Raw genomic sequence first — 17,623 nt, forward strand, 5'->3', positions numbered from 1 at the left:
CTGGCTCTCCCGTCCCAGCCTTCAGTAGTCAGAAGATTGCCTGAGGAAAAGCAGCAGCCAAGGCCACGGCATAGGAGATCCCATGCAGTCCACACCAGGGGCCAGAGGCAGCCCGGGCACACAGGTCAGCCAAGGGCTGGGGTCTCAGGGCTCTCAGGAGACCTATTAAAGAGAGATCAGAGCTGGACAGCAGTTAAAGGGGTAAAAACAGAGTTTTTTTAGGACTATTGCAATAGGGGGTCTGGAACCAGGCTTAATTCCAGATACAGAATGGACATGTGGGACCTTACAGCCGAGGAGCAGGTGGGCTGAGGGATGGAAAGGCAAGAGGGGACGGCAGGGTGAAGGGGATTCTGGCTAAACCGACCTAACAGGATTCTTGCTGAAGACAGGCCAGGGTGATCAGAGATCATCTGGGGGATGGTGGAGGAGGGAGGGCCCCGATCAGATATCCAGGGTGGTCAGATATGGAGCATGGGGGATTCCGGTTAGACCAACCTAGCAGGATTCTTGCTAAAATTGGACCACACAGAGATGCCTAGTTGAAAGAGTTCAGGGGAGCCTGAGTAGAGCTTGGTCAAGGAGAGAAACTGTCAGATGGCAGACACTCGCCAAACCTTTTTTGGCTGAAATTAATGCCCCTAAAGTCAGCTCTCTAAAGCAGGATCAACTAATGGACACATTCGACAAGTGTAGACAGGAAGCCAGCTGGCGACTTTTCTCACTGGGTGGACACTGTCAGTCTCTTCTGGATATTTCTGGGCATGCTCATTCAGTGTTTGTTGACCTACTCTGTGCAGGACCATGTGGGGCCCCTTACTGTTACATGAATCAGTAACCACCCTCATTGTTGAGTGCAGGCCTCCTTTCCCTCACCCCACCTGGCCTCCGCCCCTGCCTTTCCTTCTCCACTGCTATAAATAACCGCAGTGACTATCGTCTCACACAGGGCTTCCCCCTCCCCCACATCCAGAGTTACTTCCTTCAGGACGGGTTCTCGGAATTGGAAGAGCTGGGCAAAAGGTGTGCGCCAACGAGTGCACTTACTCATCCGCAGCAGCACCCCACAGACCCTTTGCTCCGTCCCCATACGCCTAGCCGAAGCCACTCACCCCAGACCGGCCTGCACGGCCCCTTCTTCCCAGTGTCCTAACTCCTCCCTCCCACCCACAGCAGCCCGCCCCTCCCCACCTTTCTCCATCCGCTCTCCGTCACCAGAAATCTGGGCACCAGATGGGGTAGCTGTGTATCTGTAGAGCCACATGGGTCTTGGTGACAGCCACAGGCCTGATGTAAGCAGGGTCTGGATTAGAAGCAGTCTGCCGGACAGCGAAGGGGCTGCCAGGGCCCAGCCTGAGGGGCTGCTGGCCTGGGAGGGCTCTGGCTGCGCCCTGACTCCTGAACCACTCCATCCCTCGAGATGGCCCTGCACGGGAGCCGGAGCATCCTCTGTGAGAGGTGACCTGGGATGCAGCCAGCCAACTCAAAGGCGCACTTTTTAGGCCTTGTCCAGGGGGGTGGTCTTTCACTTTTTTTTTTGTAAAGATTGGCATCTGAGCTAACAACTGTTGCCAATCTTCTTTTTTTTCCTGCTTTTTCTCCCCAAACACCCCCAATACACAGTTGCATATTTTAGTTGTGGGTCCTTCTAGTTGTGGCATGTGGGACACTGTCTCAGCATGGCCAGATGAGCAGTGCCATGTCCGTGCCCAGGATCCGAACCTGCAAAACCCTGGGCCACCGAAGTGGAACGCGCAAACAACCACTCAGCCATGGGGCTGGCCCCGGTCTTTCACTTTTTAATAACCCTCTCTGGTTACCAAAGCAATACACATTCACAGGAAATAGGAGTGGCCTCCTTTGCTATTATCTCATACCTCCCTCTCTCTGCTGGGTTCCCCTCTCTAGGGGCTATGCCCCAGTCTCTGCTCTGCCCATTTCCATGGCCGGGAAGCCCAGCCCTTCCTTTTCCTCAGGGAAACCCTCAAGGCTAGGCTGGAGTCCCCCTTCCCTACCTCCCCTGTGTCCACCCAAGCCTCTTGTCCTCCTATCCCTCCCAGGACTTGTCATGCTGCAAGGAAGGCCTCCCCGACACCCCACAGGCAGGATGGCCTTGTGCTGCTCTGGGTCCCCACAGCCAACTCAAACTGCACACCCAGTGAGCCCTCCGTAACAAGGATCACCCCGTAGCACACAGCCATCTCTCCCAAAAGTCACACGCCCAGTCCCCTGTAAACTCCCTCTGCTGAGCTTGGGGGGCAGGCAGGGCATGGGGACGAAGCATGTGCATTTCTCTGAGGGTGGAACCAAGCCCTTGTAAATAGGCTAGAACGCAGGACATTGTGCACCCAGCCGAGCCCCAGCCCTCGCAGCGCCACCTGCCTCTGCTCCCAGGCAGGCAGTAACCTGCACAGGTGCACTGTGGGCACCAGGGCACCCACGAGCAGCCAGCCCTGGGAAGGATGGACGGTCCCTGCACCTGCACATGTGTCTGTGTGCGTGCGCACCTGTGTGTGACCTTTCCCAGCCTCAGCCCAGCTGGAAACAGCAGATGTTTCTTGGCCCGAGATACACTGCCTGGAGTGTGGCCAGCCTGCAGGAATGGGCAGAGGTAAGAGGGGAGGAAAGGGACCCTCTGCAGGCAGCTGCCAACTTGGGCTCCCGGCTCGCTCCAGCCCCATAAATACCCGGGGCCAGGAGGGAGGGCCGCACAGAGGCAGGCACACACCATGGGACACCTGGAGCTGGCCGTCTTGGGCCTCACCTGCTGCTTGGCAGTAGTGAGCGCTGCAAAGGTAAGTGAGAACCCACTAGAGGGGCAGGGGCCATTGTCTCCTGCCAAACCAGATCTGGCAACGGGACAGCATAGCGGAGGGCAGCCAGTCACGGGCAGAAAGAACCAGCCTGAGAAAGAGAACCTCAGGTTGCCAGATAAAAGACAGCATGCCCAATTCCATTTGAATTTCATGTGAACCAAGAATAATTTTTGGTATGAGTAAGTCCCATGCGATATTTGGGACATACTTATACTAAAAAAAAAAAAAAAAAATCCATGGTGTATCTGAAATTCAAATGTAACTGGGTGTCCTGAATTTTTATTTGCTGAATCTGGCAACCTGATCCACAATCCCCCTGTGATGCGATGCTGTCCCCTTTGCACAGAAGGGGAGATGGGGGCCCAGAGCAGACAAGCAATTTGCTCAACATCACGCAGCCACCAGTGGCTGAACAGGAATCTGGAACCTGGTCTAGTCCACCCTGGAGTCTGGTTCCCATCATAACCTTGTCTCCCGGGAGGGATGTGACAGCCACCGACTTGTTAGGGGCCACGCTAAGCTGCCTGGAGCAGCTGCAAAATGTGCCTTCAACCACGCCCAGCAACCACGGCATGAGGAACGAGGCAGGGAAAGTACTTCCAGGACGGAAACCCCAGCAGCCACCCGCAGACCGCGTGGGGGCCGGCCAGTGCCTGCTCCCTGCAGGGCTCAGATAGAGGACCCCAGCCCCCACCATGCTGTTCTCCAACCTGCCACCTCTCCACCCCTCAGCCACTCCTGCAGGCCCTGCTTTTCATGCCCTGGCTGCCCCTGGGAGCTGCCCCTTGACCCTAGAGGTTCAGGTGCTGTCCTGGCCCCATCTGCCACCGAGAGGAGGTCGCTCTCTTCAGGAGAGTTTTTTTCTGGGTGCTGAGAGGTCCCGGTTTCCTCGACACTGCCATGGAAGCATGTGCCACTTCCATGCTGCCACAATGGCAAGGGTCCCCATGCCCTTGGCCCCCCTGACCTGGGGCCCTCAGGCCAATCTCAGTCACATAGAGACACTTCTGAGAGGCGACTTCCCTGTCCCCCAAGCACTGACCTGACCCTCTGCCCTCTCCCAGCAGCTGGGGAGGCTGGGGAGGAAAAATGCTTGGAGGCCTGGAGCAAGGAGGCTCATCCTGGGTTGAGAGAGGCCAGGCCAGGGCCCGACTCCTGGGCCCTCTGCCCCACCCCCAAGGCACCTGGCAGGTGTTGCTTCTGGCCCCTTCATCTCTCCAGTTCCTTCTCCACTCCCCTATTAGCCTAGACCTTAGAGGGCGGCTGGGATCCCAGCTGGGCCTCGGGGTGCGGGGCTGCCCTGTCGTAGCCCACCTGGAAGCACAGGTGAGAGCCGGGAAGCATCCACCTGTGCTTGCCCCAGACAGATGGGGAGGCAGTGCTGGGAGGGGACAAGAGCCTGGCTCTGAGGTCAGGCAGCCACTTCCTAGTGGGCGACTTCAGGCAGGAAAGACTTGTTCCCTCCAGGGACAAAGGGTAGACGAGTGCCAGCCCCTGGGACTCTCCTGAGGATTGGATGCATGGACCCTTGTGTGGCTAGCTCTGTTCGCGGGTTGGATACACAGCAGCAGTGCTTATGGCCTGGGGTGGGGCTTTCCCAGCAGGGATCCCAGGGCTGTGAGGACTCGGTTCCAGTCCACCGACTCCAGGCCAGCTAGACACCATGGGGGGAGATGAGGGAGGAGGAAGAAGGGCCCACCATTCGGCAGGCTCACAGTGTGCAGGAAGCGTCTGCCGCTGCCGTGAGGGAGCCGCTGTTGACACCCATCTTCCAGAGGGGTGAACCGAGGCTCACAGTCACAGCTGGGTGGCCAGAGCCAGAATCCAAACCTCTACCCCTCCTCTCCTGGCCTCAGAAGGCTTCCCTGAGTGGCACCAGCTTCCTCTGAGATACAGAGAGCAGTACACCCCTCCGGGGAACAGGGGGATAAGCCTCAAGCTGGCTCCTCAAGCAACATGTGCCTGTGGCAGGGATGTGGCCTCGGTCACAGTGAAGATTGGCCCCCTCCTTGAAGCTGTCTCTGGGGAGCCTCTGGGCACCCCGAGCCTGCTCGGGTACCCCCCAGCCCCGTTCGGGCTGACCAGCCTGAGCCTATCCGCCTCTGCCCCCCAGCTGGGCGTGGTGTACACGGAAGGCGGCTTTGTGGAAGGCATCAACAAGCAGCTCGGCCTCTTTGGTGACTATGTCGACATCTTCAAGGGCATCCCCTTCGCCGCCCCGACCAAGGCCCTGGAGAACCCCCAGCCACACCCAGGCTGGGAAGGTAGGTGGGTGTGGGCAGGTGCTGGCCAGGCCTCGCGGCTGGGAGTGCCAAAGGGTGGCCGCCATCCTCACGCCAGCCCTTCTGGCTGCCCGCAGGGACTCTGAAGGCCACGGACTTCAAGAAGCGATGCCTGCAGGCCACTATCACCCAGGACAACACCTACGGGGATGAGGACTGCCTGTACCTCAACATCTGGGTCCCCCAGGGCAAGAAGGAAGGTCTGTGCGCCCTCTCCTGCCCTCCACTCCCCATGCCCTGCAGCCAGAGGCCCAGGCCCTAACCCTTGGTTGTGTCTGGGGATCCAGAGCTGAATGTCCCTGAAATCAGCACAGAGCGGGGAAGGGAGAGAGTAGGAGGGGCATCTGGGGTCACCGTCCTGCTACCCCCCACCCCTGCCTCAGTCTCCAGGGACCTGCCCGTCATGATCTGGATCTACGGAGGTGCCTTCCTCATGGGGGCTGGCCAGGGGGCCAACTTTCTCAGCAACTACCTGTACGACGGGGAGGAGATCGCCACGCGGGGCAATGTCATTGTGGTCACCTTCAACTACCGCGTCGGCCCCCTGGGCTTCCTCAGCACTGGGGATGCCAACCTGCCAGGTCTGTGAGGTGCCTGGGGCACAAGGGTGGGGAAGCAAGTGCATCCAACCCCCTGAGCTCCGAGAGATGCCCTTCAGTGCCCCTTGTCCCCAAACAACTCCTGACGGCCCCTGGAAAGCCCAGAATCCTATTCGCAGAGCCAGGGAGCTAGAGACGAAGCGAGAGACACAGGAGCCCCTTGGCAGCTGCAGCAAAAGTGAAGAGGCTGCCGGGCAACTGCCCTCCAGACAGACACTGACACAGTGACAGACTCATACCCAGAGAGAGTCCCAGGGGAGCAGGGACAGGGTGCCGAGTGATAGACAGAAAGACACTGAGGCGGGGACCCAGGGGGACCCAGAAGCTGCAGACAGACAACAAGAGAGACAGTGGCAGGGAAGGAGAGAGATGAGCAGGCCTGGCCCTCCTGTCGCCCTTCCGGAGCCCGAGCCTCAGCCCCTCCAGCACCCACCCGACCAGCCTCGTGCCACCCCTGGGCTCGTCCAGGGTCCCCATGTAGTCGAGGACACAGTCTTCCCACCCATATGGATTGTGCGTCTTCTGTGGGTCAGGCCCTGATGAAGGCCCCTCCCCGGCCCGCCCCCAGGTAACTATGGCCTTCGGGATCAGCACATGGCCATTGCTTGGGTGAAGAGGAACATTGCAGCCTTTGGGGGGGACCCCAACAACATCACCATCTTTGGGCAATCAGCCGGAGGAGCCAGCGTCTCTCTGCAGGTCTGGGGACCCCTGGAGGGGGGACCTGCCTCCGAGGGTGTTTGGGGGAGCCGATGGGGGCAGGAGAGGCAGGGCTGGAGCTGGCCTGCGGGTTTGTCCTTGGCAGAGCCTAGGTGGGCAGGAGGGGTGAGGCCGTGGTGACAAGACCTCTGTGTGCTGCAGACACTCTCTCCCTACAACAAGGGCCTCATCCGCCGAGCCATCAGCCAGAGTGGCGTGGCACTGAGCCCCTGGGCCATCCAGAAGAACCCCCTCTTCTGGGCCAAGAAGGTAAGGAGGAACCATGGTGGAAGGGGCCTTCCTCCTTCCCACTCTCTGCCCTGGACCCCATGTGCTCTACCCCAAGCACTTGCCTCACCTACTTGCCTCGCCCACCCCCCAGATCGCTGAGAAGGTGGGCTGCCCCGTGGATGATACCTCCAGGATGGCCAAGTGTCTAAAGATCACTGATCCCCGTGCCCTGACGCTGGCCTATAAGATGCCCCTGACAGGCACAGAATGTGAGTGGGGCGCTGGGCGGGGGCGAGGGGGCTCCGGGTCGGGGGAGGGCACACTCCTGGAGAGGAGAGGAAGCCCGGGTCTGAGGCCTGGGCCTGCCACGGCTCGCTGGTGTCCCTAGACAGCTCACCGCCCACCACCACCCTTGCAGGCCTCAGTGGCCCCAACTGCAGGGGGACGAAGGAGCCATTTTTCTTATTCTCCATGGGTCATGACCCCTCTGAGAAGCTCCCCCCTCCCTCCCAGTGCACAAATCCACAGTGATTTGCACACAATTTTCGGGAGCTGCATGGACCTCGGACCCAAAGCCTTTGTACCGGATGACCGTTCATTCTTCCCTCTGCTCATTCACTCAGCAGATATTTACTGAACACCTGCTGTAGCACTTGGCCCTTCCAGCTGTGCTACTCTACCCCAGGAGGGCCATGGGGACCCCATGAGCAAAGCCTACGAGTGTCAGCGTCATCAGCCCCGCAGGCTGGAATTCTCTCTTGCTCATTCTTCTAACACCAAGTGCAGTGGGGCCCCATCATTTGCATCTTTACTGATGTGAATTAAACCATAAGCGCCAGGCAAAGCCAAACCAAAGCAAACAGTATCGCCCCCAGTGCAAACCAACTATTTCCTCAGCTGGAGGACAAAGGGGCCGGGTTGGGCCCTGAAGGCCCGCGCAGCCACCTGCCCCATGCCAGCTATACGGTCCCTTCGGGGCCAGTTCAGGCGTCTAGAAGGCAATGCTGACCTTGAACAATTTCTGGCCAACACACTGGAACCCAGCCCTCGGAGGGGGTGCCTCTTTCTGTAGCCGTCCCCTCAGTTACTCCTAGGTCTTCCTCCTTCCTGATTGAGGCCCAAGGAGAACAGAGGGAGGAAGGGGACTTGGCAGGAGCTGGACAACTTGGCCTCTAGATCAGTGGTTCTCAACCTGGGTGATTTTGCCCCCGGGAAGATGTAGCAGAGTCTGGAGACAGTTTTTTTTTTTTGAGGAAGATTAGCCCTGAGCTAACATCTGCTGCCAATCCTCCTCTTTTTACTGAGGAAGACTGGCCCTGAGCTAACATCCGTGCCCATCTTTCTCTACTTTATATGTGGGACGCTTCCACAGCATGGCTTGCCAAGCGGCACCATGTCTGCACCCAGGATCCGAACCAGCGAACCCGGGGCCACTGAAGTGGAATGTGTGCATTTAACCTCTGCGCCACCGGGCCAGCCCCTGGAGAGAGTTTTGATTGTCACAACTGGGGTGGAGGGAGCTGTTGGCATCTAGCGGGTCAAGGCCAGGGATGCTGGCAAGCACCCTACACACACAGGATGGCCCCCACAACACAGAATTAACCTGCCACATGTCAGTAGTGCCCAGGCTGAGAAACCTGGTCTCATCAAAGGAGGCAGGAGATGGAGGCAACTCCCGCTCAGGGACCGGGGGAGGAGCTGGTGGGCGCTGGCCGGCCTGAGAGCCTGCTGCTCTCCCACCCAGACCCCGTGCTGCACTATCTGGGCTTCCTCCCTGTCGTTGATGGAGACTTCATCCCCGACGACCCCATGAATCTGTACGCCAACGCCGCCGACATCGACTACCTAGCAGGCACCAACGACATGGACGGCCACATGTTTGCCAGCCTCGACATGCCAGCCATCAACAAGAACAAACAGGACATCACAGCGTAAGCAGGAAGCGTGGGCCCGGGGCGGAGCCCAAGGGCAGCTGGAGAGGCATCGGTAGACTGAGGGATGCAGCACTGTGTTGGGGGGCTGTCTGCGGCCCTCTGCTGGATGGGGGTGCGGAGACCCTGCGGTTGGCACTGGTGGAGAGTTCAGTGCCGGCTTGGTCCCTGCAGGGAGGAGTTCTACAAGCTGGTCAGCGGGCTCACCATGACCAAGGGGCTCAGAGGTGCCAACGCCACCTTTGACTTATACACCGAGCCCTGGGCCCTTGACTCATCCCAGGAGACCAAGAAGAAGACCGTGGTGGACTTTGAGACCGACGTCCTCTTTCTGATGCCCACGGAGACGGCCCTGGTCCAGCACAGGGCCAACGCCAAGTGAGGAGGGCAGGGCAGGGGAGGCCCACCTGGGATCGCCGGTGGGTGGCTCACAGGTGTCTGGGAGGCCTGGGAAAGCTGTACTCGGGTCGTCACTGCGCCTGCACCATCTGCCTTGCTCAGGCCTGACAAGGCTTTAAAGGGCTCCTCCTCCCCTCCTAGACTCATGGGGCTTTACAAAACCCTCCCATGCTTCTCTGCCCAGCCCAGCCCAGCCCTGCGGACTCTCCCTCACCCCACAGTCCTTCTCACTGCAAAGTTCTTGAGTCTACCTTTCATCCCTTGTGCTGTGTAGGAGAGAACGCTGGATGATGGTCTATGTTGTAGGTTTTGACTTCGCCAACTTTGAAAATAACAAGCCTGTGGCCACATTAAAAACCTCCATATAATAATAGCCAATTAAAATAAAAAATAAATTAGGAATGCTTAAAAAAATAGGAAGATAAAATTATTCCCGGAAGTCTAAGATGACAGTTTTGCAGCAACTAAGCAATAGATTTAGCTCTGAGCTTCCTGTCAGTCAAGGCAAAAAGGGAAACATCTGGGGGCATATACCTTGTCCAATCAAATGAGGAATACAAATTCACTTGCAGAGAAAAAAAAATTCTTGACACTGAATTACAAGAGGAAGATGCTTCAAACCATTTTGTGGAGGTGAACTACAAATACAATTAAAATCCTAGAACCCATGAATCCATAAATTTGGCCCACAGCTTTCCTGTCCCCAGGTGTAAGAATCTCAGTTTCTTCACGAGGCTTGTGGCAGTCCCCGGACCCTTCCCCGCTCCCCCATGGCCTCCCTCTGGGGCCCATCTGGGACCTGGGTGGCCCCGGTGAGCACCTGCCAACCTGGGCGATCTCCCCCCATCCTCAGGAGTGCCAAGACCTATGCCTACCTGTTCTCCCTGCCCTCTCGGATGCCCGTCTACCCGAGCTGGGTGGGGGCCGACCACGCGGACGACATCCAGTACGTGTTCGGGAAGCCCTTCGCCACACCCCTGGGCTACCGGTCTCAGCACCGGACTGTCTCCAAAGCCATGATCGCCTACTGGACGAACTTCGCCAGAACCGGGTAAGGCGGGGGTGAGGTTGAGCCCAGAGCCTCTGGCCACCTTGGCCTGCAGGCCTGGGTTCCAGTCCCCTCGCTCACCACCACTTAGCTCCCAGAGCCTCGGAACCCACTCTTTACATGAGGATAAGAGCTACTGGTGGGTCCAAGACAAGCACGTCTTGGGGTTCCACGTGCCCAGCCAGTGCCAGGGACACAGACAGGTGCTCTGAGGGGTCGGGTTGGCACAGAGGACAGAGGACTGCCCAGGCAAGCGGGTCCCAGCCAAGCCGGGGGCGCAGGGCTCCAGTGTCCTGTGAGCCTCCAGCCCCCACCCAGCCTTTTCTCACCTTTCAGGGACCCCAACACGGGCCACTCGGCCGTGCCCACGCCCTGGGATCCCTACACCCTGGAAAACAGCAGCTACCTGGAGATCAACAAGAAGATGGACAGCAGCTCGATGAAGCAGAGCCTGAGGACCAACTATTTGCGCTACTGGACCCTGACCTACGACGCGCTGCCCACCACGATCGGTGAGGGGGCCGCCCTGGTGCCCCCCACAGACGACTCTGAGGCCGCCCCTGCACCCCCCTCGGGTGACTCTGAGGCTGGTCCCACGCCCCCCTCGGGTGACTCTGAGGGGGCTTGGATGCCCGCAGTCATTGGCTTCTAATGTCCTTGGTCCTTGCCAAGAGGCCACAGGGTGGGACCCCAGGGGCCCCCCTCCCCTCCTGAGCTCTTCCTGAATAAAGCCTCGTCTCTCTGGCATCTTTCTTTGCTCCCAAGATCCAGCTGGAGGAAGGAGGGCCCTCAGTTACCATGACAGCAGCAGGGGCTGGGCCCAACACTTTTCCCCCATGTGACAGTACTATCCTCGTTTTTTTATTTTTTCTTTCCTCTTTTGAGGAGTATTAGCCCTGAGCTAATATCCCATCTTCCTCTACTTTATATGTGGGACGCCTGCCACAGCATGGCTTGACAAGCGGTACATATGTCCACACCCGGGATCCGAACTGGCGAACCCCGGGCCCCCAAAGCAGAACATGCGAACTTAACCACTGCACCACCGGGCTGGCCCCTACTATCTTCATTTTAAAGAGAAGGAAACAGGTTCAGAGTCTGTCAGAGCCAGGACTGGGATTCAGGCGAGGGCCCCTCCACACCAGCCTGCTGGCTCCCAGAGGCTGGGCTATGTCCCAAAGGGTGGGCAGGGCCAGAGGTGGCACAGCCGAGAGGGAAGCTGGGCTCTGCAGATGGTGGCCTCCTCCGGACCGGTGGAGCCCAGCCACACCCAGGTCCTCCAGGGTGTGGCGAGTGACCTGTGTGTTCTAACGGGGGTCAGGGAATCAGCCTGGGAAGAGAAACAGATTCCGCCTCCAGCTGGATCCAAGTCAGAGAGAGAATAAAGCATCATACTGCAGGGTCCAAAGCAGAGGGCGCAGGAGGGCTGGGCATTGGGGGCTTGCTGGGTGGTGCCCAAGGGCTCTGGCAGAGCTGGCTGTGGGGAGGCAGAGGTCAGAGTCAAGGCCATCTCCACCTCTGGAAGTCTAGACCCAGGCACCACACCGAGGGCTTAATCAGCCTGACCCCACGGGGGCCACATGAGGTGGGCATGTGAACATCTCCATTTTAGACAGTTATGGATATTTAGAGGGAAGCAAGGCCTTGAGAGGGGGTCATGTGCCCCAGGTCATCGGAGTAAGGATTCAAACCAGACTCCAAAGCCAGTGCTCACAACAGTCCTTAGTTACTGTGGCGCAGGGGTGAGACCTCAGACAGAGGAGATTCCGGAGTCCTGGTGTGTGCATGGGGCAGCAACACCAGAGGACCAGCCAGCCACTCTTTCCCTCTCCAGCCATAGATGGAGCACTGAGGTCTGGGGGCCAAGTCCTGCTGCCCCACACAGCAGAGCTGGACGGGGCAAACCCGTCCCCTTGAGGAGCAGGGCACCCCTGGACTGGCCTGTGACCCCGGTGGCTGCTCTGGGCTTCCTGGCTTGGTCAAGGGCTCTAGGTGTGAAGAGGGGATCTCCCGTCCAAAGACTAAGAGAGACAGACCCTTGCTGCAGGGCAGGCCTGTCCCGACTGCCCCTGCTCTTGGCCAGTGGAAGCCCAAAGATGCAACATGTCCCTCCTCTGCCACATTAGTAAGCACACGACTTCTCTAAGTGTTTCCACCTGCTCGGTCTACTCTCAGGAACCTCCTCAAATTGCAGGAGAAACCCCTCTGACCCCAGTGCCTCCCCCTGGCCCTGGGACACGGCACTTCCCTCACAGCTGCGCCTGCCTGTCCTTCAGGAAATCACGCCATGGATGGCTAGGCTGTGTCAGGGATCCAGGTGTATGCTCCCTCCCTGGGCTGCACGGAGGGCTCCCTGGCAGAGGCGAGGCCTGCTGTGTGTCTGGTGACACCTACTGCTGTCAGGACAACTCAGGGTTGCCCCGCAATTCATCTGGCTCTTGCGTTTACAGGCTGTATTCGGGGAATGAAGCTGAAAATACTCACCAAGCTGCAGGCTGCAGGCTGTCAGGGTCCTGGGGGCTCCCCACTGGGTCAGGTGTTAGCCCTTTCATTCCGAACATGGTGAGGCTCCATTACTGCTTTTTATGGATTTGGTTGATTTTTTTATAGTGTTCCATTTTTATTCCCTTCTTTTCTTTCCTGGAATCTCTAAAAAAACTATTTTCTATGGGTTGCCTCTGAGAATACAATTGACAGCTTAAATTTATAACAACCTAGTTTGAATAATACCAACTTTGTTTCAGTAGTATATACTCAGCTCCCACACAGCTCCATCCCTCTCCTTTATGCTTATTCTCATGGATTATCTCCTATACATTCTGTTCCCATTAAGATACATATGTACTTATTGTTTTATGAATTTGCCTTTTAAATCATACAGGAAAAAAAAAGAGTTGTTACAAACCAAAAGTGCAATACAGGTACATACTACCTACCTATCAGTTACCTCTACTGGTTTCCGTATTTTTCCATATGGTTTCAAGTTACTGTCTAGTATTTTTTGATTTAGTCTGAAGGATCCCCTTTAGCATTTCTTGCAGGCAGGTCTACTCAACAAACTTCCTTAACTTTGTTTATCTGGGGATGTTTTAATTTCTCTTCATCCTTAAAGGATAGCTTCCTGGATATAGAGTTCTTTTTGTTTCAGCACTGGAAGTAGAAATATGTCATCCCACTGCCTTCTGGTTGCCATGGTTTCTGACCAGAAATCAGCTGTTCATCTTATCGGGGACCCCATATGTGACGAATTGCTTCTTTCTTGCCACTTTCAAGATCTTCTCTTTGCCTTCAACAATCTGATTATAATGTGTCTCGGTGTGGCTCTCTTTGAGTTCATCCTGCTTGGAGTTCATTGAGCTTCCAAATATGTAGATTTATGTCTTTCATCAAATTTGGGGCGTTTTCAGCATTTTTCTTCAAATAATTTCTGTGCTCCTTTCTCTCTTCTTCTCCTGGGCCCCTCATTATGCATATGTTGTTACATCTAATGAAGTCCCCCAAAGTCCCTCAGGGTCTGTTCATGTTTATTCATTTTTTTTTCCCTTTCTGCTCCCCAGGCAGAACAATTTCAATTGCCTTATCTTCAAGTTCACTGATTTTCTTCTGCCTGCTCAGCTCTGCCACTGAACCCCTCCAATGCGAGTTTCACTTCAGTCATTACACTTTTCAGCTCTAGAATTTCTATTTGGCTTCTTTTTATAACTTCTCTCTCTTTATTAAATTCCCTATTTTTTCTTGCCTCATTCTCTTGATTCTTCCTTTTTGTCCAGGGCTTCCTTTAGCTCACTGAGCATATTTAAGACAGTTGATGTAATGTCTTTGACTAGTAATTTCAATGTTTTGGCTTTCTCAGGAACAGCTTCTGTCAAATTCTTTTTTTCCCCTGTGAACAGGCCCTATTTTCCTGTTTCTTTGCATGCTTTGTGATTTGTTGAGAACTGGATATTGAGTGTTATAATGTGGTAACTCTGGAAATCAGATTCTCCCCCTCCCCAGGACTGTCTTTGTGCACGAGGGCTGCAGTCTTCCGTTTCTGTGGTGACCTTTCCAAGGTATTTTTGTAAAGCCTGTATTCCTTGTTACGTACAGTCGCTGAAGCTTCTGTCCCACTGCCTCGGTGGTTCAGTGTGTGAGCTGGCAGAGATGTCCTTAATTGTTGAAATTCATCAGCAAGGCCCTTCATCAAGCACTGGTTGTTGTCTCTGATGAGGGTCCGGAGTCCCCAAATTATTGATTCTCACAGTTTTTTTCCCCTAGCTTAATTGTTGTTTCCATGGAGACAGACCCCTGAAACTTCTTACTCTACCATTTTCTGCCACAAATGTTTATTTTTAAAGATACCCAAGTTTCAGAGGCTGTTACTCTGCCCTGTGAAGGCAGTTTCAATCTCTAATACCAGAGGGTTTTTTTTTTTTTTTAAGATTTCATTTTTTTTCCTTTTTCTCCCCAAAGCCCCCCCCGGTACATAGTTGTATATTCTTCATTGTGGGTCCTTCTAGTTGTGGCATGTGGGGCACTGCCTCAGCATGGCTTGATGAGCAGTGCCATGTCCGTGCCCAGGATTCGAACCAACGAAACACTGGGCCACCTGCAGCGGAGCACGCGAACTAAACCACTCGGCCACGGGGCCACTCCTCTAATACCTGAGGTTTTGAGGGGCTGTCTCAGCTCGTCGCGCAGATGAATGATACTGAGGTGAATGTCTGCTCTGTGAAAGGTGGATGCATGTGTTTGTTTACATAAGCCAGAGAAGGGTGGCTGGCCCTTCTCGCTTCTCCTGCATAAACTAAACCAATAACCCTGCAAGATTTCCTATTTGAACACAGAATGTGAGAGTCTGCATCTCATTTAAATTAGCACAGGAAATGAAAGAACAGAACCACAATTTCCAGGCTATAGTAGAAACAGGATTTTAATATAATATTCAAGTCTAGCATTTGCTATTTACAACAAATAAATATTGCCCCTCCCCAACTGGTAAACTTTTTTTTTTTTCCTTTTATACAAATAGTCAATCGCCCTCCCCCCCCCCAAACCCCCCTTTCGCACTAACCCCCGTCTCGTGTGGTCTCGTAAAGCCCAGGATGCAGCAGTGAATGGCACTTCAAGTGTCACGAGATTCAACATCAGTGGGACTCGGCTGAGACCATCCTCACTCACCGGGTGAAGAGTGGTCTGTGAAGAGGGTCTCTCTCTCCTCTCCCGGGAGGGCTGGGTAGGGGGTGGGTGAGACCCCCTCACTCTCAGTTGGCCCTGATGATGGAATCTTTGGTGCAGCCTGAGAAAGGCTAGGGTGGTGGGAGGAGGGGCCGCAACCCCTGTGAAGCGCACAGGCTGGTGCCCGCGGGCACGAGGAGAGAACTGCAGTGGTCAGACCTGGTGGATGGGTGGGTGCCCTGGGATGCCCATGGCACAGGTGGCAGTGACCCACACCTGGGAAGGTGTGAGAGAGGTGTACAGACGGCAGCGCCCGGCAGGGCTCTGTGTCCATTGGCAGCGCTCCTTGGCAAGTCAGCTAGTCCTCTGGTTCCAGAGAGCAGAAGGCACCTAAGGCAGCGAGTGGTCCACAGGAGGCCAGGTCAGCCTGTCGACTGGCAGGCGTCAATCCCGGCAGCAGGAGAGGTTCAGGGTGAAGCTGGAGTCTGGGGGTGGCCTGGGCTGGCAGGTTGGGCAGACGATGCCCACGTGGCCTGGGCCACTGTAGTCCGTAAGTGCTGAGTTGCATGGCTAGCCAAACCCTGAAAGGGTAGTCCTGTGGCTGGCCAGCGCTAGGGACCAATTAGAAGATGCCCTTGGCAATCTTGAGTCCCTTCTGCTTCATGCGAGGCAGGGTTGAGCTGGCTCCATGCCTGACCTTTGCCCCCTTGGTGAAGGTCCGTTTCTTTAGGACAAAGTCATAGTTGGCAGTAGAGTTCATAGCGTAAAACACATTGGCGTTTTCAGGGATCTTCAGTTCTAGTGGGGGAGGTGCAGAGGGAGGGTCAGTGGTGCTTATGGGGGCCCCACAGGAAGCCCCACCCCTTGAGGGCAGGCCTGAGCCAGAGACCTGAGACCCCCAACTCGACTGCAGGACCATCAAGGACCCCTCTTAATGACACTTGCCTACCTGAGGACAGACTCTTTGAGGCACTGATGAAACGTAATGACCCTTGTTTAGAAAGGACTTTGACTCTAGAAGTCCCCACCTGTCTGGAGGTTATCCAAAGGGTCTTCCAACTCGTTCCCCCTGCTGCCTTCACTAATCAGGGTCTTAAGCTGGAACAGTCTTTCTAGAATCCAGATCACCTCCCCTGAATCCTGCCTTACTCAGGACAAAGGCTCTGAGGCCCAGTGAAGGGCAGGCCTTCCCCAGGCCTCCTGCACTGGGTTCCAGAGGGGACCCCACACTCCAGGGTACCAGGCGCCCAGCAGATACTTGCTCTTGGCTCCTCCCATTTCCCACTCATCTGCTCTGGCCTCGAGCCTGCTGTACACAGGAAGCAGAGTGGTGGTCATGTTCACAGCTAACCTCATGGCACATGTGCACATGGTCCGTTTCCAGGGATGAGAAAACAGGCACAGAGGACTTCAGGAACCTGTTCGAGCCTCTGAGCCCTGGCTGTCTGGCTCTGAGTCTGTGCTTTTCTTCTTGATTCTTGCCCTTTCCCAGTTTTTAGAATATAGTGGTCTCCCCTTTTCCACAGTGGATATGTTCTAACACCCCCAGTGGATGCCTAACACTACGGATAGTATCTAACTCTGTATATGCTAGGTTTTCTCCTATACGTATGTACCTACGATAAAGTTTAATTTATAAATTAGGCACAGGAAGAGATTAACAACAATAACTAACGCAGTCGTGCACCACATAAGGACGTTTCAGTGAACGACGGACCGCATACATGATGGTGGTCCTGTAAGATTAGCACCATAGAGCCTAGGTGTGTAGCGGGCTACACCATGTAGGTTTGCGTGAGTGCACTCTGCGATGCTTGCAGTGACAAAATCACTAACACAGTTCTCAGAACATATTCCTGTCAACTCCTGTCGTTAAGCAATGCATGACTGTAATGAAATAGAACAATTATAATAATATACTATAATAAAAGTTACCATAGATCTTAGCAACCTCAGCATATGACATTTTTCCTTTTCTTATTATGTTAAGAACTTACGCCGTTTCACTTAAAGGAAACAGTCTACAGCTTCTCTTTGGCATGTCTGAATTGCTGGCCTTGCAACTCTTGCACTTTGGAGTCATTATTAAGTAAAATGAGGGTTCCTTCAATGCAAGCACCGCGACACCACAACAGTCGGTCTGATAACCCAGAGGGCTACTGAGTGACTAATGGGCAGGGGCCGTCTACAGCGTGGACCCACTGGACAAAGGGAGGATTCCCGTCCCAAGACGGATGAAGCGGGACAGTGCGAGAGTTCATCAAGCTACCCAGAATGGCGTGCAATTTAAAACTTAAGAACTGTTAGTTTCTGGAATTTTCCATTTAATATTTTCAGACTGCAGCTGACCTTGGCTAACTGCAACTGGGGAAAGTAAAACCATGGACAAGGGGGGACTACTGTATGGACCTTCTGTTTCGCTTGTCGTGTCTGCTATAGTCTGAATGTCTGTGTTCCCCGC

At 55.3% G+C, this 17,623-nt stretch overlaps 2 protein-coding genes across 6 annotated transcripts in view; one reads left to right on the forward strand and one right to left on the reverse strand.

The window, feature by feature from the left end:
* The first annotated feature begins 1,737 nt into the window (after positions 1 to 1,737).
* Positions 1,738 to 10,657, forward strand: CEL (carboxyl ester lipase). The gene is made up of 11 exons (XM_046679060.1): positions 1,738 to 2,795; positions 4,930 to 5,080; positions 5,176 to 5,298; positions 5,482 to 5,679; positions 6,266 to 6,396; positions 6,559 to 6,666; positions 6,779 to 6,896; positions 8,372 to 8,558; positions 8,733 to 8,936; positions 9,811 to 10,008; positions 10,342 to 10,657. Exons 1-11 carry the CDS (start codon positions 2,730 to 2,732, stop codon positions 10,655 to 10,657), a joined length of 1,800 nt encoding a protein of 599 aa, XP_046535016.1. The 5' UTR covers positions 1,738 to 2,729.
* A 4,237-nt stretch (positions 10,658 to 14,894) lies between these two features.
* RALGDS (ral guanine nucleotide dissociation stimulator) overlaps positions 14,895 to 17,623 on the reverse strand; it is a 34,435-nt gene continuing 31,706 nt past the window's right edge. For all 5 annotated transcript variants that reach the window (XM_046673703.1, XM_046673685.1, XM_046673667.1 and 2 more), the window contains exon 18: positions 14,895 to 15,960. In XM_046673703.1, coding sequence (XP_046529659.1) covers positions 15,785 to 15,960 — 176 coding nt within the window. In that variant the 3' untranslated portion in view covers positions 14,895 to 15,784. The remainder of the gene's footprint in view (positions 15,961 to 17,623) is intronic.

This window comes from Equus quagga, chromosome 1, assembly GCF_021613505.1.
Source record: "Equus quagga isolate Etosha38 chromosome 1, UCLA_HA_Equagga_1.0, whole genome shotgun sequence".
Taxonomy (NCBI): domain Eukaryota; kingdom Metazoa; phylum Chordata; class Mammalia; order Perissodactyla; family Equidae; genus Equus; species Equus quagga.

What these genes read in the sequence shown, in the direction of transcription:
- CEL (XM_046679060.1), top strand. Translation starts at nt 2,730, where the DNA reads ATGGGACACCTGGAGCTGGCCGTCTTGGGCCTCACCTGCTGCTTGGCA. An exon ending in GCCACACCCAGGCTGGGAAG is followed by an intron (nt 5,081 to 5,175) that starts GTAGGTGGGTGT and finishes GGCTGCCCGCAG; the next exon opens with GGACTCTGAAGGCCACGGAC. An exon ending in TGGGGATGCCAACCTGCCAG is followed by an intron (nt 5,680 to 6,265) that starts GTCTGTGAGGTG and finishes GCCCGCCCCCAG; the next exon opens with GTAACTATGGCCTTCGGGAT.